The 27,555-nt window shown below is 40.0% G+C and overlaps 1 protein-coding gene and 1 long non-coding RNA gene across 2 annotated transcripts in view; one reads left to right on the top strand and one right to left on the bottom strand.

Moving 5' to 3' along the window:
• The window catches only part of DAP (death associated protein), a 55,729-nt gene extending 31,059 nt beyond the window's left edge, over nt 1-24,670 (top strand). Inside the window, exons 3-4 of the mRNA XM_054191321.1 lie at nt 18,542-18,584; nt 21,770-24,670. Of these exons, the coding sequence (XP_054047296.1) occupies nt 18,542-18,584; nt 21,770-21,889 (163 nt within the window). The 3' untranslated portion in view covers nt 21,890-24,670. The remainder of the gene's footprint in view (nt 1-18,541; nt 18,585-21,769) is intronic.
• Nucleotides 17,804-27,278, bottom strand: LOC128905344 (uncharacterized). Its single transcript, XR_008464849.1, has 3 exons — nt 27,139-27,278; nt 26,694-26,854; nt 17,804-17,938 (listed from the first exon to the last, which is right to left on the bottom strand). It is a non-coding gene; the product is annotated as an uncharacterized LOC128905344 (long non-coding RNA).
• Between the last annotated feature and the right edge of the window lie 277 nt (nt 27,279-27,555).

Raw genomic sequence — 27,555 nt, 5'->3', positions numbered from 1 at the left:
TCTTAAATATGCTTCCACTTTCAGTGTGGCAGAACAACTTACCTTCCCTTGAAGCTAGTTATTTGAACAGCTGGGCTACATCCCTGTTTTCCAAGGGATCAGCATCTGTGGCAGAGATTTCCTCTACCTGCAGAGGGTAGGCAACCTTGTTGCTGTGGAGGAAGTCAAGTCCTGGTGGGAACTGTCTCAGTTCTGCTGTCAGTCACGCATAAATATTTCAAAAAGTATCAGGATGAATTTTTAAAAAGTTAAGAGGTAATATGCACTGACTTCTGTATAGCTAGAGGTGTCCCACTGAGTAATGTCATGTGAGTCTCACCCCATGACTTCTGTTGTACATCTTTTCAAGGTCTTCATCTTTTTTGCATTTATTTTCCCTTAGCTGAAGAATTCCAAGAACCAGTTGATCCTAGAAACCAACCCTTGGCAAATCAGTCCACTGATCTTAAGGTATCTGGGAGAAACAGAGGTAATTTTTCTTGGGTTTTCAGAAATTCAGAGGATAGTAGTATAGAACATGTGAGATTATCATCCATCTGTTGCAACCAAACAGTTCAGCATCTCAGAGTACGTCTTGCCATGGGTAAGGGATTCATTCTCACTGAGATGGACGTTATCTTGGACAAAGCTCTCGTGGTTAGAGAAAGTTGTCTGCAGTGCATGAACTAACGCTGCCAAAGTATAGCACAAGAATAGCTGTCCAGCTATGCATTTGATTTTTTTTTTTTTGTGTATTGGATTAATAGACCTGAGTGCACAGAAAAGTAGAAGGCCTGAGGTTACCTCAGTGTGGTTTTTTTTCTTCAGATAAGATCTAAAGATCTAGACTGCTCTGTGGACATAAGGATGACTTGTCACTGACATAAATTTTAATTCAAGCTTTGTGTTTTCAATAGCAAAAAGTTGTCCCTGTGTCTTATAGTAAGAGAAACTTGTTATTTAAAGTGTTGATATCAGCCTAATTTAGGGAATGTGCATTTTTTCCTGGCTATGGAAATCATCTCAGCAAGAGCAAGCTTTGATGTGAAGGGTATTACATATTCCTTTCTAAGGGGATGTTGCAGGTTCCTGTGTCCAAGCTATAAACAGGATGAAGCTTCTCAGGCCAACTAAAGTAAAAGGCAGTTCCTAGGCACTAATTTCATTTGTTTGCCTATGTGTATTTTTTGCAGTTTTAGAATTGTTTTTACAGTGTCACTTTTATCAGTGGTTTCTTATTCTCTGCTCTCAGAACTAGATTTTTAGTGTTTATATTTGTAATTTACTGTGGTAGCTCTGGCGGAAACTTTGCTTCCTCTGTCATGACTCTGGTCTCCCATGGAGTGGGGTTAAACAATCACCAGCAAACCTTTGGACAGCTTTGTACCATTCATTTTAGGGTGAAAACACTAATGAAAAAAGCAATAAAATCAATTTACAAGTTAATTTTCAAGGGACTTGATTAAGATTGCTGCTGAGTCACAAGTTTTTAATGTCTTTTAATGCACGCGGTTTCTGTGAAGATGACTGTGGAGGTCCATGCTTCCCAATTTGTTTACATTCCAGGAATTTTACATGAATCTTCTCCAAACAGTTTCAGGAGTTCAAGGTTTAGCTAGACCTTATACCAGGAATACAGTACTTTTTTAGTGTTACATGTTACTTCAGTATGTCTCCGTATAATAATTCCTGAAGTTTCCATACCCCAGAAGCCGCTCATCTGTTAGATGAGGATATTAGAATGGTTGAATTGTTTTACACAAAAGTTAAGTTCATAAATGCAAGGAAGGAGGAAATCGAATTCTATTGTGCAAATAGCACTATGTAAAAACTATTTTTGTAGATAATAACTTTTAAGACCTTGACTGTATCAAAAGTTTTAGTGAGGCAAATGTAATACTGCTCAAATTCACTATTCTGCTGCTTTTCATAGATGAGTATACATACATGTACGTAGTTAATCCTAAACCATAAAAAAGTAAATGGGGATATCACGATCACTTCATGAGTTCATAGTTCTGTAATTATCTTTGGTATTTGTAAATGTCTTTGGTATTTGGTATGACTGCACTCAAAGAGTTACGGTCAACGGCTTGATGTCCAAGTGGAGCGTAGTGATGAGTGGCATTCTTCAGGGGTCAGTACTGGGACTGGTGCTGTTTAATATCTTGTCAGTGACATGGACAGTTGGATTGAGTGCACCCTCAGCAAGTTTGCCAATGACACCAAGCTGTGTGGCACGGTCAACGTGCTGGAGGGGGAAGGGATACCATCCAGAGGGACCTGGACAGGCTTGAGAGGTGGGCCCATGCCAACCTCATGAAGTTCAACCAGACCAAGTGCAAGGTCCTGCACAAATGTGGTTTGTGGTCCCAAGCACAAATAAAGGCTGGGCGGAGAATGGATTGAGAGTAGTCCTGAGGAGAAAGACTTAGGGATTTTGGTGGATGAGAAGCTTAACGTGAGCTGTCAATGTGCGCTTGCTGCCCAGAAAGCCAACTGCATCCTGGGCTATATAAAAAGAAGCGTGGCCAGCAGGTTGAGAGAGGTGATTCTGCCCCTCTCCTCCACTCTGGTGAGCGCTTGGATCCAGCTCTGTAGCCCTCAGCACAAGAAGGACATGGAGCTGTTAGTGCAAGTTCAGAGGAAGGCCATGAAGATTATTAGAAGGCTGCAGCACACTTCTGATGAGGATAGACTGAGATGGTTGGGATTGTTCAGCCTGGAGAAGAGAATGCCTGGAAACAGATTGCTCAGAGAAGTTGTGGATGCCCATCCCTGGAAGTGATCAAGACCAGGCTGGATGGGGCTTTGAGCAGCCTGGTCTAGTGGAAGATGTCCCTGGCATGGCAGGGGGAGTTGGAACTAGATGATCTTTAAGGTCCCTTCCAACCTAAGCCATTCTATGATTTATAGCAGAAGAGTCACTGTGTAATCTGATGTATATGTCTCAACTTAAAAAATGTTGATTGCTCTATTATAGAACTATATTTGTCACTTAAAAGATTCAGGTAAGTTGAAAGCTAAATGAAAATAAAATCTTTTGAAGAAGAAAATATCTTATTCATAGTTTTGACATTTCAGTCCCACCCTTACAGTAGCTTTTTTGTTTTTGTGAAGCACCTAAAAGGAACTCTTAGAGTAAGAATTGTATTTCTTTCAACAAAGGAAAGAAGAAAATTCCCAATGTTCGTAAGCACTTCAAAAAAGGCAGTCAGGAGGAGACAGAGAACTACAGGCTGGTCAGCCTTATCTCAGTCCCTTGGAAGGTGATAGAGCAGTTAATCCTGGAAACCATTTCCAAGCACTGGAAGGACAAGGAGATGATGGGAGTGGTCAGCATGGATTCACCAAAGGGAAGTCATGCTTGACAAACTTGATAAACTTCTGTGATTAAGCCATTCTGTGGTTTTGTTGTGGACTGCTCTGTAATTACAGTTCTGTAATTTGTTTTATTAGTTGTTTGTGTTTTTTGTCTTTTAGACTTGGCTCTTCTAGTTCTCAAAATAAGCAGAATCATTGCAGGCAGTTTTGTTTTATGAACTCTGCAAATAGTATGTCTAGGGAATAGGTTAGGAATGGGTGTTTCCAATACTCTGAGCAGATTTAAGAGATGTAGATTAAAGGAGTGATATAATCCAAGACAGCAATTTTAAATCAATCCGAAGTGTAGTGACAGACCATTAGTAACAGTGGTTTTACAGGAAGCATTTGTCTGTTGTGCCACTGTCCGGGAGGAGCCACCCAAGCAGCATATACTAGAGACTGAATGATCCAGGAGAGCCAGCTGAGAGTGACACCTTACGCAGGCATCTCCAGATGTTACAAATTGGGTTGGTGGAACAACGAGGAACCACCTCTTGGTTATCTCTGCAACTTTACTTGTCCAATCTGTCTTATCTGATTACTCATCAATAGACTGCCAGTGTCAGATGAGTGCGTTTTGTGTGCGAAAAATATATATATGCAGCGACATGCTCCACAAAGGAAAAAAAAAAAAAAGCCAATGCTCTTCAGGGTGAAACATGCTGCAAACTGCCATGGGCATTTGAACCTCCAGAGATAGCCTGCTCTGAGCACTGAACCAGTGCAATCCTGTAGTGATGAGAGCGTTTTCTGTGGCCTGGTGTGTGTTTATGGGCACCACTAGCAGAGCCTAAGCTGCAGTCGGATAAACCACCAGGGAAGATACTGAGGTGCAGGTCCAGGGACAAGGTCATATTAGCAATAGTGTTTGAGTTGGCCTCTGCTTGCATTGCCTGTTCTGTACTTAAAAGGACTATGATCTTTTGGACTGTCAAGTCCACATTTTGCTCAGTATTGTATTTCCTTATTACAGCCAAACTGTTTGTAGAAAAATATGGATTAGCTATTGAAAACTCGACTATATAGACTAAACCCCAGGATTGTGAGTGAGGTGCTGAACAATGACCTCTCTTGCTCTATACTGTTTAGTCTGTGCATTCATGTTCAAATTCTTTTCACGTTTTCCCCAAGGATTATATCAGGTGTTTCCATTTCGTCATGCTGCTTTGACAGTGGTTATGCAGGCTAAGTTACACATTCTACTGAAAATTAAGAACTGGTGCAAGTACCCTACTTGATACTCTTCACTCAATTTTCAGAGGTACAGTGTTCCTATTTAAATCAAGTGATATTGTGAATGCCTAACCCCCTTGGAAATTGCGGCTGGGTATGTTAATGAAAATACCCAGGCTTCAGGTTTATGAACTGCTTTTGAAACTGCTGTATTATGTGCACAATAGCTCAGATACTGAATAGATTTTTCCTTAGATTTTCCAAGGACACAAACACCACCAAATTACACCTTCACATTGCTATGTTAATATTTTGATCTGATCCAAATCCTGACCTACCTGAAATAATTACAAGCCTTTCTGAAGTTCTAAATATGCATTTCCATTAAAAAACCACCACTGAATAGTCACACCTGTCAGCCTGGTTTAAGGTTTTAATTAATTTGTTCCTCAAGATTGCCATACCTAAAAGAAATGGTAACAGCTGATCAAATTGCTTCATATGCCAAGAGTGACAGTGAGATAACACTAAGTGAAATCAAAATGAGACTTTCTGAACACGGATTGGTTGATGAGAAAGTTATGAGAGGCTGCTTGCCAGTCTCTGAGAAAGACAGGAATTACTTCGGGGTGGACTTTCTTAATAGTGGATTGGCATAGCTCGTGTTTTCTGTAGTGTTTCTGTTCTGAGTTAACACCCTACTGTTACTTGAAGTTCCGCAAAGCGAATGCAGACTAAAATCAACATGGCTTCTGTTACTTCCACGGATGATCGTAGCTTCCCCTTTGACACAATGACAGGTATGTAATTTCTATCACACATCATGATTGTGCCGTGCCAGTACAGAACCGATACAGAGGGTGGACAATTTCCCATGCGTTTTTCTTTTGCTGTGGACAGTTGTGGGGTTCCTATTTCAAATGCTCAAGTCATAACCTTCTGATTCATAACAGATTGAGTAAGGACCTCCAGTGGACTATATGGAAACTAGGATTCTGGAAACAGCAGAGGTACCTGCCTGGTGGTTCATTACTGCTGATGGCTTATCAGTGCTTTTTATAGGAGTTGCAAATCTTTTGAATCTTTTGGTGCTCTCTTTCAAAAGAGTGAGAGTGCTCCTTATCTCTGTATAGGCTACAAAACACTGGGCTCATTTCTGCATGTGACATCAATAAAATGTGTTGTGGGGAATTGCATACATGTGACTAGTTAGCCCACCCACACGGGAAAGAGGGAGGAGGAGAGGGAATATTTGTTCATCAGTGTTGTCTCCCTTTGTGTGCTTAACAAGGTCATAGCCGAGCTCTTTGTCTGGCTGAGGCGGTAATTCCATGGCAACATGCCGTTACTGATACCCTACGGTATCTACATCAAAGCACTTCATGGACAAATCAATGGCATTTTTGCATTGTCTTTTCAAGTGCTTTCTCTAGTATTGCTATTGTCTACAAGACAAGATGCCTAGTTCTTGTAACATGAAGTGTGTCATTGGATGTCTCTTCTGCCCTTTCATCTAGGCTTGTCACAGGAGCTTCCACTGTGTTTTAGGAAGTTTTTCCTGACGCTTATTGAGCAGTACTGCCAAAGGAGAGGGTCCCCTTATTTCCTTCCTTTTTTTTTTTTTTTTGGTTTTGTTTTGTTCCCCTTTCCCCATCTTTTCCCTCCCCTTGCCTCTACAGTTTCCTCTCCTACTGTACTTATGCCCAGTACTCACAAAATTCTTGAACTATCTGTCCTTGGAAAGAATGGGCCCTTCTCTTCTTACTTCCACTCAAAGATCAAGTAGCATGACTGCACTGTGTTTTTTTCTGAACTGTGGACTGTGCTGTTATACTCTCTGTGTTACATCAGGAAATGTTACCGATCTTCACAGCAGAGCTTCATAACAAAGCTTGCTTTTCTTGACTAAAGCTCCTGGAGACATTTTTACTTTCCACTTCTCTCGATGTGTTACAGTTATGAATGACGATCGCTACTATAAAATTTGTGGAAATTTCTTTCTTTGCAACTGAAAGTAACTAGAAGGGATCCCTCTGATAGACAAAAATGAAATTAAACTTCAGTTTGCAGCTGGCCATTATGTTGCGGCAATAGCATTGCTGTCATCTGGGTGCCTAGGGTATGTCTCCATGGACAACTTCTGTATAAAGATTTTAAATAAATATGACAGGAGCCCAATACCCTTCTGTCAATTTTAATGTCATAGCAGCAAGTATTCTGAGCAAGTATACACAAGAGGTCTGTCTTCTCTCTTGAAAGTGCAGGTTAATAATAGGAATGCCACATTGGTTAATACAAAGTTTTGCCATAAATACAGAGGATGAAAATTAGAAAATAGTTTGGCCTTTTGATAAATTAAGGGTGTTCTCTTTACACCTGCTCTTTTTGTTTTTTCCATGGTGATAAACTCAGAATGAATGGGTAGTTATTTGACATGAAAAGAGCATGCAAGCTTGTTTGCTGGTCAAAAGTTAACACATATCAGTTTATAAAATGTGATCCTTGGTAAATAATGTGAAAGGAGGATTATAATTGAATAGAGGTACAAGCAGTTAATGTGTCAGGCATTAATTTGGCTTCTTGTGTTCTTGTGTTGAAGTCTTAAGCATAACTATCTGGTTGTGACCACAAACCTGTCAAATCCAAACCAAAAATGAATACATGTGATTGGGGTTTTTTTTTTTTTTTTTCAGCCCCCGTCAGAGACTAGATATTCATAGGACCTCAGCTTTGTGTTTCTGGGAGCAGCCTGATTTGTAGTCCATCCTCACCACTTGATTTGCACTTACTGTGTGGTGGGTGCTCTGGGAATCAGTATGAGATTGAGGAAAACTGACCACAGATAAACACCATTTCCCAAAACCCATTGTTACTTCTTGCTTTGTTGCTTTCCATTGACCTTCTCTGTTTTATGTTTCAGAATTTTGTCTCATCTGAATAAAAAATTCAAATAATATCTCTAATTTTCAATTAAATGAAAACTTGGATTTTTTTTCGCTGCCCAGTTTTTAAGATTTATCTGTATTGTAAGTTATCAAACCAGAATTTAGAGCCTTAATGGAGTGTGAGACCTTTCTCAGATACATGTATTTCTATCAGTATGATTTCTATTGTCTCCATCTCCTGCTGTTCACGCTCTTTCGTGGTGTGTTTTCCTGATGTGAGCAGGTCAACCATTTGAATCCTTTCTTGCTGTTCTTTAATTTAGCAATCTCAGGCCGGTATCTTTAATTTTCTCCATAAGTCTGTGATAAAAAAAGAAGAAAGTTAAGTTCCAAAATGGTGTGCAGTTCCTCTAAAGTATTTTTAAGAGTTCTTGTTGCAGAGGTTTTCAGCTGCTTCTAAGATCATGTGAATTCAGGAAAGTTCATCTGAATTGGGCAGTGCATCATCTTACGCTCCAGCCTGCAGCAGAATTTGATCGCTACAAGTTCCAAATTCCTGATCTCTGTTTGCGTGTGAAGTCATTATGCTGTAAGTTACAGAGATGTTTTCTCAGGAAAGCACTGGCTTTGGAGATATGTTATCCTTACATTCCTTAGAAAATAAACAATTTTGTCATTAATTTGCTGTTGTGCACAGTTAAAGTGTCATTATTAAAAACAACCAAAAAAACTATTGGTTTCGGAACTAGCCCTTGGGGGCTAAGAGGCTGTTAGACGTAGCTAGAGGTGCAGGGAATGGAGAGAAGGAGAGGATCGTTTCCTCCCCTGTACCCTCTGCCAAAAAGTACCATTAAACCTCTGGTTCCTGCTCCTGCAGATCTTGAGCTCCCTCTAACCACTTGCTTTTGTAATGAAAACTAAGTGGGGATGAGTTTTATACTGAATTCTTAAAACAAAGAGTCAGCATTACACAGATGTACGTCCCAGCAGATTTCAGGGAGTCTTAATGGTGGGAAGGGAAATCAGAAAATGTAATGGAACCAAGAAATAAATAATGGGAAATGCATTTTTGTAGTGAAAATGTCTCATATTTACAAAATGTTTCTTCAAAATGTGAAAAATTGAAAAGAATAAGCTGTCAGTAAGTCATACCACGTTATGAAAAGGTATGCAGTATGGCATTTACAAACATGCACGCTTGTTTGTATGTATGATGGAAGGTGTGCTTATTGTGACAGTTGCTGTTTCCACTTTTAAATTGCTTGAAAATCTGATTGCAGTGTCATGTGTTTTCATTAATTTTCACACTGACATACTGGGACTCCATTACTCTGTTGAACTACATAGAGTAAAAATGACCTACTGAATCAGGGGAGATCTCTGCATTTGCATGTTAATAGAGTTCTACAAAAGGTATATCCCAATTCATTAGCAAATAAAAAGCTATTAATTCAAATGTTTATATGTCCAAGTACTCACAGGATGACAGAAATGGCTTTTTGAAGCATTTCAAGGGATCGAGGAATCTTTAGAAATTATTTTTTTTTGCTAATGTAACCTAAATTGATACTTAGATAGGTTCACTTTATTTTCGAAATAAGAAGTACATTTTACTTATGCCCATTGTCCCTGATTTCAAAGGTGAGTAGGCTAATGATTTCTTAAGTCAACTCCCACTATTGTATTGTCACTTGTTGTAACATCCAGACAGTGGCCAGAGGTTCTGCCACTAGGCAGCTGTTTTGTAAAAACTGTGTTCTTGCTGAGGACACCTTTCAGCTACAACTACAGAAACATAACTTTAGACAGCACTCTAACCAGAACAGTGCCACCAGGTAGTGGATAAAGTAAAACAAGTCATTTTTAGTGTCTTTTTTTTCTTTTCTGTTCTGCTCTGTATGGAAATTACAAGTATAAAATAATATTACAAACCACCAGTAGAGAGTAGTAACAGTATGGCTGTTGTTTTTTTTTTTTTTTAATAAATGTAAACTCAGCTGAGACTGTGCATGCTTGTTTTGTTTTTTCATTTGTCAGAGAGACTGATCTAGTTTCCTGAAGAAGCAAAGCTACGTGTGCATCACAAACAGAAAATATCTAATCTAACCATGTTCTGTGTGGTAGAAGGTAATCTTGCCAAGAGGTTAGCTGCCATCTTGCAGGTGCTATAATACTTCCTTAAGGAAATGAACTGCTTTAGCTGTATTATTAAAGCAATTAAAAGCCATTCAAACAAATGGAGCACCAGGACGTGACAGATCTAACAGACTGAACTTGAAAATTAGCAGTCGTTTTGTTAGATTAACAGAAAAATCACTAGTGGTATTGACATTCAGGATTGTAGTTGCTTTAAGATTTTTACATCCCATTGAAATGAATGGGTACTACTATAGAACTATACGCAGATTTAACAGCATGTTGATCTGTTAATTTGATGACTTGCATTGTCATGGCTTTTATTATCACTTAAAAAAGCTAGACATTTATTTCACGCTGAAAGCTTACCATCTAAGAACTCCTCTTGAAATCCTTCAGATTGTAATGCTCTGAATCCCATTGCTATTGATTTCTTCAAGGTCATTTTCTGTGTGTTTTCTTGGTGCCAAGTTCCAGTCCCACTGCGAGTGGAAGTTTTGCAGATGATTGTAGTAATATCCAATGTTGACCTTCTAGATGAAACCCTTAAGATAAATATGGAAGGAAGAAACAGCCTGTTCTGATTGTGTTCAGGTGGTTGGATATTTCTAGATGGAAAATGAAGATGCTGCCTTTCCAACTGCTACAGCTCAGCAGCAGGCATAGTAAAGGTAGTAGAGGAATGAAGTAGTTGCTTCCTCTCAGGTCAACGGAGGTCACTTTCTCTGGAGAAATTAAATTAAACAAAGATGCACACTTGTCTGAATACCTTTTAGAGAACTTTGTTCCTTGCCTTTTGTCACATTAAAAACCTAGCTGGGCTAAGTTTATTAGGGGTTAGAGAATTTCCTACCATTAAAAGTAAGCTCTTAAGTTGAAAACATTTTTTAATTCTGTCTTCTGTTTCTCCTTTATGAGCTCTAAATGTAAGATTGCATACTTAAAGAATGTTTTCTTTGTTTTCTATGTGCAAATTAAGATGAATTCAAAGTTCTAGGGTTTACTGGTCTCTTATTCCTGTGACAAGATTTATGGCTCTAGAAATGCTGCTTGCCACTGGAGAATAGGGAGAATTGTGTCGATAACTTTGGCAGGGTTTGAAATAAAGTGAGTTCCTGGCCAATACAGCCAGATCACACAATCTTCAGCATGGGTTCTGATACTACCTGAGTGTCTTCATAACCTTCCACAATGCCCTTTATCGTGCTCAGAGCTTTCCCAGGAATGGCCTATTGAAATGGGCAAGAAGTTCATCGTGGTCTGTTCTGCAGTGGGTGGAGCCATGAACAGTCACAGAAGTGAAAATACGCAGATTTTAATCTGTGTTTGCTTTGGAGAGCTTCACGTAGCAGTAGGGTGTGACTCTAGGATGGAAACCATGCATGGTTGGCCTCAAGGAACAACCCTCACATTTGAGACCTAACATACTAATTGTGTGAGATGGAAAAAAAGATACTGTTCATGTTGTAAGTGTAATGGGAAACACTTAAAAGCCAGTCCAAGGCTGAAGCCTACGCAATCAAAAGTTCATACATGCTATAAAAAAACCACCCCTGTTCTGGCAGGGGGGTTGGACTAGATGATCTCCAGAGGTCCCTTCCAACCCCCGCCATTCTGTGATTCTGTGTAAAATTGGGTTGAGAAGACTCCTCGCAATGGTGCCGTGGCTGTGGAAGACGATGTGGTATTTATGCACGTGCAGACACACGCATGTGCATTTGATTTTGTGTCTGCGGTGTAGTTTGGGGTAATAACAAACAATACTGCAATTGTTCAAAGCAGTAGGAGAGTGAAAGGTGCACATCTGCTGAATGATTAATGGCTTGAGACATTGGAAAGCAAAATTCAGGTACTAACTCCAGAAAGGTTGGGAAATTCTGGGCCACTGCTGTGTGTCTCTGAGACAAACACAGATTCACCTGGGCAGAAGTGAGATTTTTATCTTCTCATTAGCTTCTACCTTCCGTGTCTCCTTCATTGCACTGGCATCGTGTGTTTCCAGTACAGTGTCACGCCGTTTTTGCAATTCTGCTCTGTCTTTCATCTGCTGGGAGATGGAGGAGCTACAGCAGTGCCGCAACTGGCTAATGTGTCTGTGTAGCTGAGACACTGCAGTGCAGGCCCACGGTCGTGATATTCTTAGTATGGAAGTGTGTTACTGTCATGGGAACATGCATCAGGGTAGATTTCATCACGTGACTAACACATGGAAGACTTGGTCCTCTCTCCCCTTTGCACTGTGGTCTTTGCTGGCCGTTTTGCAAATGCTTAGAGTCTACCCTACTTCATTCCTTATTTTAGAGTTTCCTTTGAGTTGTGTCAGCGTTTAAGTAATGTTTGCTTTATGTCAGTTTTCATAGTGCTCAGTTTTCCACAGTTAAGTGTCTACAGATATTAAGCGGGCTAATGCTGCAGTTGCTGCCTGTCGCAAGTTTGTCATTGATGTTCACTAAGAGCTAATGTACATAGCGTGATAACAGGGTTGAACCCTAATAAATGAATCAGCAGTTGGAGAATTACAGACTATTTCTAAATCCTCTGTGTCTATAGAAAAGGTGAAATACTTAAATCTTCATTTCGTGATCAGAAGAAGGCATCAAAGACAAATATACTCTCGGATAGCAATGCTACATACAGCAATATAGATAAGAGATGGTGGATATCTTTCTTAAATAATTTTCTTTTATGGCTAACACATGCACTAAAAACAAAGATGAATGAGAGGCTGGTGAGATTAATCAGGCCATATGCCGCAATACATTGACAGTGAATGTAAGAACAATGAATGTCAATCAGTTGCTATTAAATATAATGGCCAGTGATTTACCACCTCATTAAAAGATCATGACACCCAATTTGCTTTTATGTGAATAGCAAAACAAATAGTCATTAAAATTTCCTGATAGGGCATTGAGTTCTTCCTTCAAACACATTAATTTTGCTTTCATAGGAAGAGGAACAATTTAGCAGAGTGGAAGCTATCTCATGGGGTTTGTCAGGGCACAGACTAATACAGAGGGACAAGAAAATTGTTTTCCATAAGTATTGTCTATAGGCACGTGTATGAATTTGAGTGTGTATATACATAGTGCATTTCATCAAGGTTTGGCATCAAGGGGAAGTATTGCTTTTTACTTGTTTTAATATTTGCCACAGCACCTGGATTTCTTTGAGATTGTTCCCTGCTTACTGTATACGATACTCAGAGGTTCAACAGTGCCATCCTGTGGGTGATCTTAAAGGTTTGACAACTATGGAGATAAATAAATGACCTCAACAGGATAAATTATCACAGAATATCAGATACTGTATGTCCCCGTGCAATCAGCTAGAATATTTCCCTCTGGTAGTCAGTCAAATTAATTATTACTTTTCTGTCCAGAAAATTAATAACCTAAATGTACTTTAACCAATGGGAAAGTATTTCAGGCAAGCTGATGAGCAGTGTGCTTGTTAGTTTTACTCTGTTACTGAGAAATGTGTTTTTAATCATCTCAGTGCGCTTTTAATCATCTTGGAATTTATTTTCGCAGACAATGCCAAAATCAAAGGCAACTATGTAAATTCAAATAAGTACCCCTATGAAGAAGTATCTGGACATCTTTAAAGAGGCATCGGACTGAAACTAAGACTAGTTAGCTTTCATGTTTCATAACCAGGAAATATGAATTCCCAAGCGACTTTGCAGATTAAGCTGGATGGTTTGAACAACTGGCCAAAATGCTTTTAATTCCAGAAAGATAAGGGGAGGATGAAAGTCTGAAGTTGTGTTGACTGAAGATGAAATTCTGCTCAGAATATTTGGAGAACTTTCTGTTCATGGAGTGAATATCATGCCAGGACAAGGTAGAAAATAGCAAAGCTTGCTCTAATTAGGAACAGTTGGGGGAATCAATGGGTAACTGCAGATCATCCTAGTTCATATATGTTTTTTCATTTTGCTTGCCTTAGTAACTTGTTAACGAGCGTGAATGATAAGTTTATTTGGCAATGAGCAAAGAAGTAAAAGGCAAGCTGCTCAGTAGAAGGTTCTGCTCATTTTTCAAGTCCCTGCTGTTCCGGGGTGCTGGAGGGCGAGGTGCGGGCTATCTGCACGCTGCCGTTGCCCAGTGCTTCAGGGAGATGGGCGCAGCTCCGGGTTCTGCATGGGTGCTGCTTCGGTTCACAGCCTGGTACTGAAAGTTCTCCTTTGCTTTCCACCACTAGGCACCAACTAGGAGTCACAGTACATGCTGCTGGATGATTAGATTAAAGGAAGGAAACACCAAATTACAAACTCCACCAGTACTCTTTGGTAGTTAAAAATTATGGCACTATTTGTGGGTCCTGAGTCTTCCAAAAAACACATCACACTATATATTTCATGTGTCTGTTTGCCAGGCCCACTTAAACAGCAAAAGGTGATCACCAGTGATGAGACTTATCATTAAGTCCTATGAGTATGAAAAAGCAAATATGAACCATTCCCATTTAGAAGATTAGTTTAATTTAAAGATTAAGATCTGCCATTCAACCTGCCACTGGAAACCGGCGTCAGATTCAGATCCATCCCCTCGTGTGACGCTGTGGTAGGCAATTCAGATGCTGCCAACAGGAGAGTGGCTGCAGGCGTTCTTCCCCTGCGCGGCTGTGAGAACGTGCTGCACTCTTTCCTGCATTTGGGACCACTCTTAAGCAGCTGTGAATCTGTGTAATTTCTATATTTATACATGCATAGCCTCTGCATGTGTGTGCGCGTGTACACTGCATAGACAGATAGATATAGTTAATAACTAAAATTCCCTGTTGACTTAGTAAACTAATTTATTCAGTTTCTCTATTTTAAATGGAGTTGGATAAATAGTCATCTGCCTCATGTATGTTCTGTGGCCTGTAGGAGATTTCACAGTAATTCCAGCGTCACTGCGTTTGTCTTTACAGTATGTCTGTCAGACTTCAGTTCAGCCAATCCCTCTAAGGTGAAGGCATAAGATTTTAGTATTATTAATGCCTCATTTCGTTTAGTTAATGATCTTTTCCAGTATTCCATCTTGTGATTTACTTGCAATGTCAGATAAAAATCTTATTTAAGCTAAGTGTTATGAAATAATAGAAATCTTTATTTTATTTGAATACGATCAGGATAAATGAATCCAGTAGAGAGTCTGATGTTAAACAGGTGCAGTTCTTAGCAGCATTGCACATGTAAAATCAGGGTAAGTTCTTTGAACACTCAGATCTTAACAGATGTGTTGTTTTTCTCCATATGTTATAATAAAATAAGAATTTGCTCTGAAAGTATTGACACACTCTAAGCACTCTTGGCAAGCACACTGTTGTATTCCTTACGCAATATCGCCTGTGGCTATTATTTAACTTTAAATAAATATGTGCATTAAATGGCTGTAAAGCACATATATGTATAAACAAAATCAGGTTTTGTCAGAAAGTAATATTTTTTTGCTTTCTTGTTTACTGACGCCTAGACAAAGGAATGCTGCATCCTCAAAACAACATCTGTCAAACTGATTTTCATCAGATTAAGTATATCCTCAAAGCAACCATCACAGCTTACAAAATACTGGAAATGTAGGTTGTGCTTTGCATGAAGCACCAGTAGAATTTAAAGCACTTGAAAGCATTTTACAAATGTAGCGATGATAGCCTGTGCATATTCTCCATTTTTGTTTCTATTTTCAGTAGGTTCTTGGGGAAGATAATGAGTGATGTTGTACCACTGCAATCCCAGTAGATGTCCCAGAGTGTAATTACGGAGTTACTGTTCTGGCAGCTAATCGGGGTCTGCAAAAAACCAATGGTTTGGGAGTCTGGCAGTACAGATTGAATTTCTTGCGAACAAGTTCATCTGTAGAAAGATTTCTCTCATTTAAGAATGAAATTAAAGCGTGAATCAGTGAGTGATTATCCAGGCCTTTCTCTGATCTTGAATTCTTCATAGTGTACATGTGTGATTATGTATGCTCTGGCCTGATTCTGGTTCTATAGATCATCAAAGATAATTGATAATATTAAATTTTTCAAGATCTTTTCTGGGACAATGTAATCTATTGAAACCTTGTTACAGTGTGTGCCTACAGCTGAGTATGGGAACTCAGGTCAGCCAGAGATGAATGCCAAGATTTCTGTAAAAGATCTTTGTGGATGGAAGGTAGAGGTGCTTGAGCTGGAAGCCACGCCAGTGTTCCCATTAGTTCTTCTGTTTAGAAGTTGGAAATATAGCATAACACAAGAAGAGTCCAATCAAAAAGCCGTGGAGATGACAAACAAGGGTGAAAGTTGAAGACAAATCTGTTCCAGCATAGATATATTTTTACAACTCTGGTTTCCCATTAGGGTGTTCCCTGTGTGTCAGTGAATTGCCCTGTGCTCTCCTCAATGTTCCGCATTAACCTTAGGAGAGTTAGTGTGAGGGGTTTTGGTGCCTGCCACACACACGCCTGTGGGTTTGTCCTAATTGGTCTCCTGTTCCTAAGACAGTGCAACTGAAGACAGTCCCAGAACCAATTGCATACACACAAGGCTAAATATGTTATTTCATGATAGAGTTCAAGATAAATGCTTTATGTCCGATGGGTATAATTTTACCAGGAAAATAGTATTGCTGATTTTTGTCTTCTTTATAAAGATAAGTTAGCTAATTCTGCGGTACTAGCTGAAACGTAAACTTCGGACTGGATCTTTAGCTTAACTGTTTCTGAAAATGATCCTTACAGGATCTTTAGCCTAGTTCCTTAGACAAAAGAACATACAACTAAGTAAAAATAAGTATGAAAATGTACCAAATATTCTGACTTTATCCAGCTTTATTGTGTACCCAGGGAACTTGTCAAGCTTGGGTCCTTTTAATATTAATAGCATGACATTTTCAACAGGAGATCAGGGTTTCTGAGAAGACTTTTACAATTTGCAGTGGGAAAAGCTGTGTTTGAAACAGCCATTATGCTAGAGATTCCTTCTGGTTGTCATTTTTGGCCAAAGCCATGGAGCATTTAACTTGTTTTTAAAGCAAGAAGTATGGAACAGAGAGCAGATAATACAGTCTGGTGGTAGGCAGACAAGTGGTAGCACGTTCAGCAAATACAGGCTCTTTTTGGGAAATGTTGATTTGAATTTCATGCATCATCCGAGCATAGTGAACACTGAAAGGTCATAGTAAGAATATAAGGACAAAAAAAATCCATCTGATTTGAATTTCTCACTATCCAATATTGTTAATAATACAATGTCAAACAAATAACTCTTTCTCTGAGTGTGACTAAAGCCAGATTCCATGTATAGTTGAAGAATAACTTGCCACACATTTTTTTTCCATTTACTATTCATTTGCTTTATAATGTCATGGTGTTAGTTTATGAATGGTACCGTGAACCACTGCAGTACATCTGTGTTTTCGCAGTCAGAGTTATTTCTTTGAGTTTGTTACTCAGCATCCAGGAAAACTCATGCAGACTGTAACATACTAATTGGCTGAGTACAATTAGGATAAAATGAAAGTGTTTTACTATTGATCTTTGCTTTTTATTAATTCATACTAACAGAAAATTAGATAGAAGTCTAATACAGTATCAAAATATCCTTTCTCATTGCCGAAACTATCACTGGTACTCTTAAATGGAGGTATTTTAGAGCAGAACTCCCTTCCTTTCTCCTTTTTTCTAATCCTGTCTTTCTGACTTTTAAAAATTTTTTCAAAGGGATGATGAGTCTTCATTAAAGAACTAGGGTGTTCAGAGACTGTAGCAACTCTGTGACTTAAGCAGGGCTCCGGTAATATTTTATTAGACCATTATCTCAAGGTCTAATATTGTGCTGCTTGTTAACTTAATTTCACATAACATCGTATTAATAAATCTTCACAAGCTGTGTAGTTGTAAAGTGCATCATAATAATCAGTATCATTCCTCTAATAAATCATTGTATTTGTGTTTGCTTTGTATTGTTCCAACCTCCTCAACCATAACATCACAGGGTAGGGACCCTTCTCTTGGTCCAATTAATGAACCACCTGCTCTGAGTCCTTAGAGGGAGGCACAACTTCACCTCCACACCCTCATTCCCTTTGCAGTGCCTCAGGTCACACCGTTTTCTTACAGAAGTATTACCTCTATTGTGGAGATTTTCTGGAGCACCTGATCGCGATCCTTCTGCAGATTCCATGCAGGTGTATGGTTTTATTTGCCCAGGAGACCACTGAAATTGCTGGGCATTTATAATTTAGACTCTGTGGCAATGCCCACCCCCAGGGCTGCACTGTTAGATGTGGCTGCACTTTGGCCTCTGTGTAGAGGTGGTCGGTTGAGTAGATCGGTGGCCCAGGGAAACTGATCCCTCGTGCTGACCAAGCTTCAGAGTCGAATTCTACCTGTGGAGGGTCTGTTCCTATTGGCATGGATGGAGGTCTGCAAATGAAAAAACAGGACAGATTTTGCTTTGTTTTTTAACATTTGTTTTATTGCAAATGTCATTGTCCCTCTGTGTAACAGAGTAGATAAATACCTGCTTGAAAATCCATGATTTAAAGTTCTGGGTGTTGTTTTTTCTAAGACTCAGAATCTTAATCCATTTGATTGACAGATATAAACTTGAATTTTATTTTATTCTCTGTCACAGCAGTAAGTTTAGTCCAGCTGCAGTTTTCATTGTTGCAATACAAATATATTAAGCCTAAAGTACTGCTGGCAGCTTATATATAAAATTTGAGGATTAAGAATCCAATGCAAACAAACAAAGACTCTCAGCTTTAAGTAAGGAACAGAGTGTTGTTGGACTGGCCTTTTACTGCTGTCACAATTACTGTGAAGTAATAGCGGCCAAAACCTACAGGTCTGTTCTTGGGTTCAATAAGTACTAATAAGGCAATAGTCATCCGAAGAGGAAATTTGTCTTGTCTATTTGAAAGGTTCATTAATTGCCAAAAACGCCATCTTTTTTTGCATTGTATGTATGATGTACTTTTTACCTTCTAAATAATTTGTACTAATAACCCCTCTCATTTTTTTCAGCCCACCTAAACCAACGGTGTTCATCTCTGGTGTCATTGCTAGGGTAAGACTACCATTAAATTTCTTTCAGTCATAGAAAAACGATTGCAGGCTTCTCAGAATTATCACTGATCAGAGCAAAATTAATCTTTTTCATTCCCCTTCCTTTTTTATGAGAAGAGGCTTTATGGTTTGTATATTTGTGTAAGTCCCTTTGAACATTCTTTTTAGTTTTGTGTGAAAATGAAATTATTTATTGAAATTGCCTCCACCGTTTTACTTTGAATTTTAGCACTTCAGGTTTATTGGATCTTCTTTTCATATCTAAGCTAGATATTACTGCATTCATTTTCTTTGAAAGTGGTTGCATCTAAGTCTGCTGCTATAGCTTGATCAGTGATGAGAAGGGACACTTCTGCCTGTAAGGATACGTGTTGGAAGATACATGTTTCAGCTGCCATATGTGCCTTGAGGTACTTGGGACTCAAGGCATTATTCCCTGGATTTTAGCAGCAGGCAGGACCTGGAAATCCATAAGCTAAATCATTAGTATTAACTAGCCATTAACGGTATGATCAGTAATTCATGCCTTGTGTGTTGTGACGGGGTTTTTTATCGTGGCTTTGCATGATGGGTACCTTTATCATGATGGCCATACATCACTGGGGTGTGTAATGGAGTGGTTTGCCTGTAAGATGCTGTAGGGGGAACGAGCGAGCTGATGCAGTTTTCCCCAGCCCATAGGGGTAGTAGACAGGCACTGCTGTATTTCCTGGAGCTCCATCTACACCAAGGTGGATACCTATTTAGGCATTTAGGTGCATAATTACTTCTCACTAATTATTGCATTAATGTTTAGTAATTTTGATAGCGCTTCAACAATTGTAGGGCAGTGATTTTTTTTTATGAGTGATGTAGGAAATCTCAGACATAAAAAACACAGGCTCCCAGTTTAGTAGGCATGCAAAAGATTCAAAATAGAAAGAAACTATTTTCTTGCTTTTGTAACTCACCTTTTCTTTAGCTAATCAGTTACTTGATAGGGTGCTGTACTTACCCCTCAGTAAGCTGTCAGCTACAGGTTTATTTATTAAGCTATGAAGAGCAAAATTGTTCTATCATTTTCTGAGATTTTATAACTCCCAAATATGCATCAAAATTTCTTCTCTACGTAATAAACAAAACATAGCAATGCTTTTTTGAACACAGAGTAATTTTTCAACTATATTTTCAATTTTCCTGATAGTTCTCATCAGTGTCAAGTGGAGGTTTATATACCGTGACCTGTCCTGTTTAACGCCTTTATCAGGCAGAAGGCTCCTCATCAGGTTTGTGGGTGGCACCAAATTGAGAGGAACAGTTAATAAGTGTGAGGGCAGGGCTGCTACTCGGAGGGACCTGGACAGGCTGGAAGAATGGCAGGCAGCAGCTGGACACGAGCCAGCCGCATGCAGGACAGCAAGAAGGCCAACAGCATCCTGGGCTGCATTAACAGGAAGGTAGCTGGTAGATCGAAGGAAGGGATTATCCCCCTCTGCTCAGCACACTTCAGACCACATATGGGATAATTCATCCAGTTTTGGATACCCCAGTGTGTGAAAAGTGTTGGTGAACCAGAGCAAGTTCAGTGGAGGGGCCACCAAGGTGGTCAGAGGCTGGAGCACATACCCTGGGAGGGAACAGGCCTTGTTTAGCGTGGAAAAGAGATGGTTTCAGGAGGACCTAACAGCAGCCTTCCCACATCTACAAGGAAGTTATCAAGAAGATAAGAAGATGGAACCAGGCTGTTCGGAGTGATGCATGGCATCACACGAGAGACAACAGACACAAATTGAAATGGCAGGGCCTGACTAGACATAAAAAAATAAACTTTTTCACTGTGAGGACATTCAGGCAGTGGAGCAGGTTGCCTGGAGGGGCTATTCAGTCTCTGTCCTTAGAGACTGTCAAGACCAGACTGGATAAAGCCTTGAGCAAGTTGGTCTGATCTCATAGCTCTCTCTGCTTGGAGCAGGACGTTGGGCTAGAGACATCCTGGGGTCTCTTCCAACCTGAATTATTCTACGATATTTTGATTTGAGGATAGGCATTTCCTGTTGATGCTTACGGACTGCTTCTGTCATCTGCTCAACCGTTACAGTACCCACAAGTCATAGAAGAGCTGCATTCCCCTCACCGGTTTGAGACAACAAGGTGTGAGGGGTCAGACAGGTTTGGAAAAGGCAAACAGCAGCATCAGGGGAAAAGAAGGTAGAAAAAGTCAAGTCTGAGGAGATCTTTGAAAACTGGAAGTAGCTTGGAGTACAGAGAAAAGTGGAAAAAATGTAAAAAGTTAACCTAGTGATCAAGGTTTAAAAAAAGTTAGATCAGAACAGAAAGGAAGAATTTGGAGTAGGTTGAAATGTGGTGAGCTGTGAAACAGGCTGTCTGATACATCAACTTTGTATAAAATACCTCCATGTAAGGTTGTCACCCTGTGAGACGATGGAATGCAGGGAGTTTCTGGATTATGATATGTTTGTCACCATTTCTGAAGGGGGAAGTTGTGGTGCTATTCTCCTCCCCCTCTCACGGAGCAGTGGTAGTGGTCGTTTCCCGTTGCTTTTTGAAAACCTCATGGGACTGACCCTAGAAATGACAGTTGTAAATAGGTGGCATAAGGGTTACACCTGAACTGTCCAACAGCAGCACGTGAGAACTAACACTAGCAGACCTGGCTAAAGGAGTATGTTAAACTTACAAGCCAGCCAACCCTAAGATTTGAGTCAAAAGTAGTTTTAGATCCTGCCTTTCTTCTCACTGAACTGTCATTCCTACAGTAGGTTTTCTTGTGCGGATAGCTTTTCATTCTGCCTTACCTTATTTGTAAAGTACTCTCTCCTCTTTCTGGTTGCTTTGTGAAAACCAAATAGGTGAAGTAGAACTGACCACACAAAGGCAGTGAAAGTGATGTAGCATGAGGAGCCACTAAGCACTGAAGATAGGAATGTTTTTTTTTCACCCCCCAGGGTCATTTTAAGATATTACATTCTTGGATGGTGTGTGTAATTGGAAGAAGTGAAACGAACATAAGTGAAGTTTTGAAGTTGGCTAAAAGAATGGCAAGATAGGATGTATACAGGGGGACTTCAGAGTAACATGTGACGCTTTTCCATTGGCTCTTCACATTTTTAAGAACTTGCGTCCACTTGAACTGGAAAGTACGCTTTTAAGATTTCTTTAATTTTTCCTGGTGTGTTCTTTGAACAGGGTGATAAGGACTTCCCTCCAGCTGCGGCTCAGGTGGCACATCAGAAACCACATCCTTCTGTGGAAAAGCTTCCTCACCCGCAACATGTCAAACAGCACATCCACCAGCCTCGCAAGTGAGCTCTCCATCAAAATCTCAGCCAAACTGCCATCGGTGAATAAGTTTTTAAGAGAAGACAACCCTTTAGGATTCACACTGTCAAATCAGTAAAATTGACCCCTAAAATAATAAGCTGTTTCTTTTACCTTAATTCTCAAGGGTTAATAACAATGAAGACATTGTTCAGTTGTTATCCCAGATGGAAAATTCTCTATTAAGTATTTGCTGATCAAGGGTGGTTTTTTTATAAGATTTTCTCATTGCCAAGATAAAACTTCAGTATGAATAATGTGATTAATGAGCTTAAAACTTGTACTTTTTAGTTGTGGCATGGCAATAAGCAGATAGTTAATGTAGTTTTTATGCTAAGCTGGTAAGGAAGAATAGCCCTTTTGTACTGGTACCTTTACTATCTGGAGGGAGTTTGTCGTATGTGGTGAGACAGAAATCGGTGGTTGGCTTGATCACATAGAACCCTTGCAGCCTTCAGTATCCTACGGTGTCACACCACAGTGGCTGTGCCCTCTGATTTCAATTAGTGAGATGACAAAAGGGCCCCAAAACATTCCCAAGTGGGTAGAAATCCAGCTGAATCTTCTTTACACCCCTTTGCACTCACGCAGTCTTGCTGAGGTTCTTCCATTTGGAGATCTGTGTGTATGGAGAGGGGAGAGATATCCGAGTTACAAGACCACTGCTGCTGTAGGCAACTGGTTTGTGATCTCATGGATCTCACCGGGGGCTGTATTTTTATGAGGTGATGATTTCTCCATTCCAATAGCAAGCTGAAGGAGCTCAGGACCTGCCAGAATTGAACTTAAAATAAACTGGAGAAAAATCTATTTTCCTCTTTTAACTTACAGTTTGAGATCACTGTTGAAAACTAAGAAATACCATTAGTAAATGTGTTTAACTTTATACCTAATCTCTGTTCCATATCATATTTTTTCATAGTCATCTTATTGTGAATAAGGGATATGAGAGAATAAAAAAGTTAGTTTTAAAATAGAGCAATTGGATTAGTTTTGGCCACATAATTAAATCTTTTCATTATGCAGTTCAAAATCACTTAGCTCTATGGTCTTCCCTCTACAGCTCATCTCTATAAAACCCAGGAAAATAATTTTTTTAAACATTTCACCTACATTTTTAAAGTGTACTTCTTTTTTTAAGTGACTACAAATACAGTACAGGCTTTAGTACCCTCTAGGTTTATAAAACTTCTAATAACTTAAAAAAAAGTGGGTACTGGAGCTAGTGCTGCAAACACTCACCTGGCAAATCAGTGAAGGTTTGGGGTCACTTGGGGCTTTACTAGTTCATTTATGTTTAAAATCAAATAGCATGGAAAACCAGTAAGGAGAGTTTTAAAAATTTAAAGTTTGGGGCTTTTTTAATTTTATTTTTAAAAAATTCTGCAGATTAAATAATTATTCCCTGAGCAGCTGATTTAAAACAACAATGACCAACAAAATAATGTGAAATATGGCCCATTTCACAAGTGGAATAACTCACTTCATGTGGGTGAGAGGGACCAGACATTTCTGTCTCTTTGTAGGCTTGAAATGGAAATGATGTTTTGCAAAGGGTATGCATGAATATATTTATTCTACACCCAAGAAGGATGTACAATCTGTATATGTAGTCCTTATTTTCAGTTAATTAATAACCGTACTTGCCTTAAGAAATGAACGTTGTTCATAAGAATTATTCTCTTAGAATATGCATAATTTTTAAAAATGCTTTCTGTTTCTGATGTCGGTACGTCTGAGGCCTTGTTTGTAGCTGCTCATGAGTGTACAAGTGATTCACACATGAGTAGCTCTTTCATACAACAGCATTGTTGAGCCTCGTGGAATATCTGCACGAGGTAATTTGCTGGCAGGAATGTTTGCAGATTCGGGACAGAAAGCGGTGGCATCTCATTGATGGTTCAGCCAGTAGCTGTTGACGTGCTGCATCAGCGATGAAGCAGATCATCGTAGTCACTTGGTACTGGTAGCTGGTGGCTTGAGGGTGAGCTGGATGGGATTCAGCTCTCCTACTCTTGGGCCTGCATCTGAAGGTAGGGTCTAGGCTCCAGCTGTAGTCAATGGTGATGTTGCCAAGACAGTCGGTAGAGTTTAGGTATGGCACCTTTGACCAAATGGAAGTGTCTTTCAAGATGAGCTGGATCACTCTTGACTCCATTGACTGCGGCGGAAAACTAAGCGTATCTCAGTGTAGAAGCACGCAATTAGGTGGGGCTGGGCACCTCTGCCCTGTATCTAGGATAGCTGGTAGAAATGTGTGTTTCTATCTTCTGAAAGCAACACCACATTTCCATTCAAATATTAAAAGTTAGGAACATGGATGCTTTTGGATTACAAACTACTGCTCCTCGTTGTTAATGCAATATATACAGCATATGTAGACAATACCTGAATTTTGCCTTTGATTACTTAGATGGGTATGTAAGTTAGTACAATCGAGTATGACTCTCAGGATAGCTTTAGTGGCTTTTAGAACGCAGGAATTCCTATATGGTTAGAAAATGTCTCTGTATGAAAGCGTATTCTATATTGTTGGGAGGTATCCATGTTTATACACAGATGTCCTTACCAAAGCATTACCTTGCCCAAAATAAAGAATTGTAACTGGTGATCTGGATTGCCTATTGATGGTTATTGATACTTTAAAAAGTATGTTACAATAACATCCGAGCACAGAAGTTGTTCAGGTGTTAACTTGAAATGATTGCAAAAGAAATTTTCTGTAATTTTCAATGTGGCAATAACGCAACAATAAAGCATGAAGTTGTATATTGGGCTCATTTTTCTGTAAGTACAATGTAAATCAGCAGGGGGGGGTTTATGATATTTTATTACAGAATGTCACATAACTAATCAACATTTTATAGCCAGTGAAATTTATTAGGAAGTTTTATGACACAGTGGATGAGCTGTTTTGAATGGTCCAGTCTCATTAAAATAAAACTAGACACTACCAACTAGAATGGGAGTTGCTGTTTTCCACTATGAAATTGGAGATCCCCACTAGATCTCTGTGAAGGTTTGGAATCTAAGCCTGGTAATAAATCAGTCTGTTAAAGGAAATTAAATTTAATGCTTTCCATTGCTTTGTGGTTTTTTTTTCTCCTAACCTTCTTTCCAAAAAAGAAAGTTTTATAATCGGAAATGGTGGCAAGCTTCTCATACCACTGCCGTTAACATTACACAGTGCGTGATATAACAAGTGATTCACAGAAGAGTTTGAAGAAATGGCCACAGGGATTTTGGAAGCTTTCTGATATCCTATACCTGATATCCTATAGGTATCCTATATTTACTATATGTGTAGTGTGCATGCAATACAACAAATATCTGTGATACCTCACAGTGCAAATGATAGATTTATAGCCCAGGGACGCTTACAGTGTTTCACCCTTCGATTCTGCAGGCACATAATGATAAGCTATATTATTCAAAAACTACCTTCTTTCATTAAAATTTTGGAAAAATAGATGTGCATGACATCTGGCATACTGTTCATAGAGTTGTCCATAATTATTCCAAGTTCCATGGCCCTGCTATCAGCAATATTGCAAAGTTTATTAGTAATTGGAGTTTATTTACTTCTAATTTCAAGTGACCCACTGCTGGCCAAGGTGGAGCCCATCAGTGACAGTGGTAGTGCCCCTGGGATAACGTATTTAAGAAGGGGGAAAAAAAATAATTAATGGCAATAACTAAAGAGAGGAGTGAGAATACAAGAGCCAAACAACTCTGCAGACACCAAGGTCAGTGAGGAAGGAGGGGGAGGCGGTGCTCCAGGTGCCTGAGCAGAGGTTCCCCTGCAGCCCGTGGTGAGGCAGGCTGTCCCCCTGCAGCCCATGGAGGTCCACGGTGGAGCAAATATCCACCTGCAGCCCATGGAGGACCCCACGCTGGAGCAGGTGGGTGCCTGAAGGAGGCTGTGACTCCATGGGAAGCCCATGCTTGAGCCCGCTTCTGGGAGGACCTGTGGAACCGTGGAGAGAGAAGCCCACGCTGGAGCAGGTTTGCTGTCAGGACTTGTGACCCTGTGGGGGACTCACGCTGGAGCAATCTATTCCTGAAGGACTGCACCCCATGGAAGGACCCATGTTGGAGAAGTTCATGGAGAACTGTCTCCTGTGAGAGGGACCCCACACTGGAGCAGGGGAAGAGTGTGAGGAGTCCTCCCCCTGAGGAGGGAGGACGGAGCAGCAGAGACAAGGTGTGATGAACTGACCACAACCCCCATTCCCCGTCCCCCTGCGCCACTCGGGGAGAGGAGGTAGAGAAATGGGGAGTGAAGTTGAGCCCGGGAAGAAGGGAGGGGTGGGGAGAAGCTGTTTTAAGATTTGGGTTTATTCCTTGTTATCTTATTCTGATTTCATTGGTAATAAATTAAACTAATATCTGCAAGTTAAGTCTGTTTTGCCTGTGACGGTGAGTGATCTCCCTGTCCTTATCTCAGCCCATGAGCCTTTCGTTATATTTTCTCTCCCCTGGACAGCTGAGGGGGGCAGTGACAGAGTGGCTTTGGTGGGCACCTGGCATCCAGCCAGGGTCAAGCCACCTCAAAATGAGGTTTAAGTCTAGGCCAGTGCATTTAGCTGTAGGATTAAGATACGTTAATTGCATTTTAGAAAACGTGGGGATGTCAGTAAGGGGAACAGTTACTTTTACAGCAGGAAGAGATGTTGCTGCTCAGATGCTGTAAAGAATTAGGAAGAGAAATCTCAGTTTTAGTTGAATTTCTTTGCACACAAACTTCTTCCCTCACAAGATAAAGACACTTAATGTTAGCTGTAGCAGTTACCTTTATCTGCTCTGTCGGTAAAAGAGGAATCCAGATTGTAGTGACGGGAGGAGCCTCCATGTGAAGAAACTGAGTCAAGTCTACAGTGGTAGATCTTCATCTGACTTCTTCAACAGATGAGTAAAATAAATCTGCATTGTAGCTGTAGCCGTTGGTAAGTGCTGTGCATGATTGTATTATAGATAATTAGTAAAGGTAATTGCTAAGTACCTAATTTGCGTTCCTAAGGAGTTCCTTTTATCCTCAGAATTTCTCTATTCCATCTCTGGCATGCAGGCTTTTTTCTTAGGAAAGTGGAGGTTTGTATTTTGCTGTTGCTATGTTCTTGGGTCTCCTTCAAGAACGTGGATTTATTGGCTTTCCTCATCCCCCGTCAGAGAAGAGGCTGCCCGTAGTGTATGCTATTTTTTGAGTCTTTTGGTAAAATGGTAGCACTGGGATTTACCTGGGAAGCCTGCGAGGAAAGGTGGCATGGGTTCTCTCTCTCCATGAACAAAGAAGTCAGTTCGGTTGCAAAGGCTGTTTCCCTTCCCTTTTAGGATGCTGATCAGAGGCGAGCACAAGAACACAATACCGTTTTCTGAGAATATAATGTATTACTGCGCGGCGCTGACAGGCGTGCATGGATGCTGATGACTTTTTGTAAGACGCACTCCCAGCGCTGCCAGGGACAAAATGAAGACACAGCCACTAAAGCGGTTGCAGGCATAGATCTTGCAAGTGACCTTGAAAGAAGCCCTGTAATATAATCTCTGCTGCCCAGCTTGCGTTGGAGATATTTTTAGAAAACTGGAGTGGCTGGCGTTCTGTAGGTCGCTCGCGGCTTTAGGAAAAGAAAAGCATTTGTAATCCACAGTGATTT

Source organism: Rissa tridactyla, chromosome 2 (genome assembly GCF_028500815.1).
Source record: "Rissa tridactyla isolate bRisTri1 chromosome 2, bRisTri1.patW.cur.20221130, whole genome shotgun sequence".
Lineage (NCBI taxonomy): Eukaryota > Metazoa > Chordata > Aves > Charadriiformes > Laridae > Rissa > Rissa tridactyla.
The sequence above is the reverse complement of the archived record's forward strand: the minus strand, read 5'-3'. Positions and strand labels throughout refer to the sequence as shown.